The following is a 2,328-nucleotide window of genomic DNA, read 5'->3' as shown; positions in this document are numbered from 1 at the left end:
CCTCCACAACATTATCTTTTTCCTGAGTGAATACTGACGAAAAATATTCATTTAGTATCTCGCCTATCTCTTCAGACTCCACACACAATTTCCCATCCCTGTCCTTGACTGGTCCTACTCTTTCCCTAGTCATTCGCTTATTCCTGACATAACCTATAGAAAGCTTTTGGGTTTTCCTTGATCCTTCCTGCCAAATACTTCTCATGTCCCCTCCTTGCTCGTCTTAGCTCTCTCTTTAGATCTTTCCTCGCTACCTTGTAACTATCCATCGCCCCAACTGAAACTTCACACCTCATCTTCACATAGGCCTCCTTCTTCCTCTTAACAAGAGATTCCACTTCCTTGGTAAACCACGGTTCCCTCGCTCGACGCCTTCCTCCCTGCCTGACCGGTACATACTTATCAAGAACTCGCAGTAGCTGATCCTTGAACAAGCCCCACTTATCCAGTGTGCCCAACACTTGCAGCCTACTTCTCCACCTTATCCCCCCCAAGTCACGTCTAATGGCATCATAATTGCCCTTCCCCCAGCTATAACTCTTGCCCTGCGGTGTATACTTATCCCTTTCCATCATTAACGTAAACGTCACCGAATTGTGGTCACTGTCCCCAAAGTGCTCTCCTACCTCCAAATCCAACACCTGGCCTGGTTCATTACCCAAAACCAAATCCAACGTGGCCTCGCCTCTTGTTGGCCTGTCAACATATTGTTTCAGGGAACCCCTCCTGCACACACTGTACAAAAAACGACCCATCTATTGTACTCGAACTATATCTTTTCCAGTCAATATTTGGAAAGTTAAAGTCTCCCATAATAACTACCCTGTTACTTTCGCTCTTATCCAGAATCATCTTCACCATCCTTTCCTCTACATCCCTAGAACTATTAGGAGGCCTATAAAAAACTCCCAACAGGGTCGAGTTGCCCACCTGCCCTGGCGATGGATACTCACTGAACCAGCATTACAATTCCCTGAGGCATGATTTATCAAAATGGATTTCAGGATCCGTGATACATTTAATAATTACAATTCATGTGGAAAAACATTTAATTCAATTGACAAATTAATAGCAACAATACCTGGATCAGATTATCCAGGGGGATTATGTCGTTAATAACTTTCGGAATCCCAGAGTAATACAGTGCTGAGAGAGGGGAGGGAATCATTCAGGTCCCTGGTAAGGAATTGGAAGCACCTACCTCAAAGACATCTTCATCCAGAATCCTGGTCCCAAACACCACAATGCCGTTTGTGTCGATCTCTGGCTGCTTGCTCCGGTTTAGTGATTTATTGAACTTCTTTTTGCAATCCAGGATCATGGTGACTGACTTTTTGTGAACACTAATTGCAACTCGATGCCATCTGTCAGAGTACAAAGATGGAGAGAGTAAGATAAACTGAGAGAGCGAGAGACAGAGTGAGAGTGAGAGAGAGAGAGTGAGGCAGAGTGAGAGAGAGAGCGAGAGAGAGACAGAGTGAGAGTGAGAGTGAGAGAGTGAGGCAGAGTGAGAGTGAGAGCGAGAGAGAGAGAGACACAGAGTGAGAGTGAGAGAGAGAGAGAGTGAGGCAGAGTGAGAGTGAGAGCGAGAGAGCGAGAGAGAGACACACAGAGTGAGAGTGAGAGAGAGAGAGAGAGAGAGTGAGGCAGAGAGAGTGAGAGGGAGAGACAGTGAGAGAGAGAGAGAGAGAACGTGAGGCAGAGTGAGAGAGAGAGACAGAGTGAGAGAGAGCAAGAGAGAGAGACAGAGAGAGAGAGAGAGAGCGTGAGGCAGAGTGAGAGAGAGAGACAGAGTGAGAGTGAGAGAGAGTGTGTGAGGCAGAGTGAGAGAGAGAGACAGAGAATGAGAGAGAGAGAGAGTGAGGCAAGAGAGAGTGAGAGAGAGAGACAGTGAGAGTGAGAGAGCGAGAGACAAAGTGACAGTGAGAGAGTCAGAGTGAGACAGAGAGAGAGAGAGAGAGAGAGAGCATGAGATAGAGTGAGAGTGAGAGAGAGACAGTGAGAGAGAGCAAGAGAGAGAGAGACAGAGAGAGAGAGAGAGCGTGAGACCAGAGTGAGAGTGAGAGAGAGAGAGACAGTGTGAGAGAGAGACAGAGTGAGAGTGAGAGAGAGAGAGGGTGAGAGAGAGAGGGTGAGAGAGAGAGAGCGTGAAACAAAGTGAGAGTGAGAGAGACAGAGTGAGAGTGAGAGTGAGAGTGTGAGGCAGAGAGAGTGAGAGAGAGAGCGAGTGAGACAGAGTGAGCGAGAGACAGTGAGAGTGAGAGAGACACACAGAGTGAGAGTGAGGCAGAGAGAGTGAGAGACAGAGAGCGAGAGACAGTGAGAGTG

The 2,328-nt window shown here is 47.4% G+C and overlaps 1 protein-coding gene across 1 annotated transcript in view; it reads right to left on the bottom strand.

Moving 5' to 3' along the window:
• Positions 1-2,328, bottom strand: part of LOC140398875 (collagen alpha-1(V) chain-like) — a 205,606-nt gene that overhangs the window by 72,691 nt on the left and 130,587 nt on the right. Inside the window, exon 4 of the mRNA XM_072487819.1 lies at positions 1,202-1,364. Coding sequence (XP_072343920.1) covers positions 1,202-1,364 — 163 coding nt within the window. The remainder of the gene's footprint in view (positions 1-1,201; positions 1,365-2,328) is intronic.

Source organism: Scyliorhinus torazame, chromosome 22 (genome assembly GCF_047496885.1).
Source record: "Scyliorhinus torazame isolate Kashiwa2021f chromosome 22, sScyTor2.1, whole genome shotgun sequence".
Lineage (NCBI taxonomy): Eukaryota > Metazoa > Chordata > Chondrichthyes > Carcharhiniformes > Scyliorhinidae > Scyliorhinus > Scyliorhinus torazame.
The sequence above is the reverse complement of the archived record's forward strand: the minus strand, read 5'-3'. Positions and strand labels throughout refer to the sequence as shown.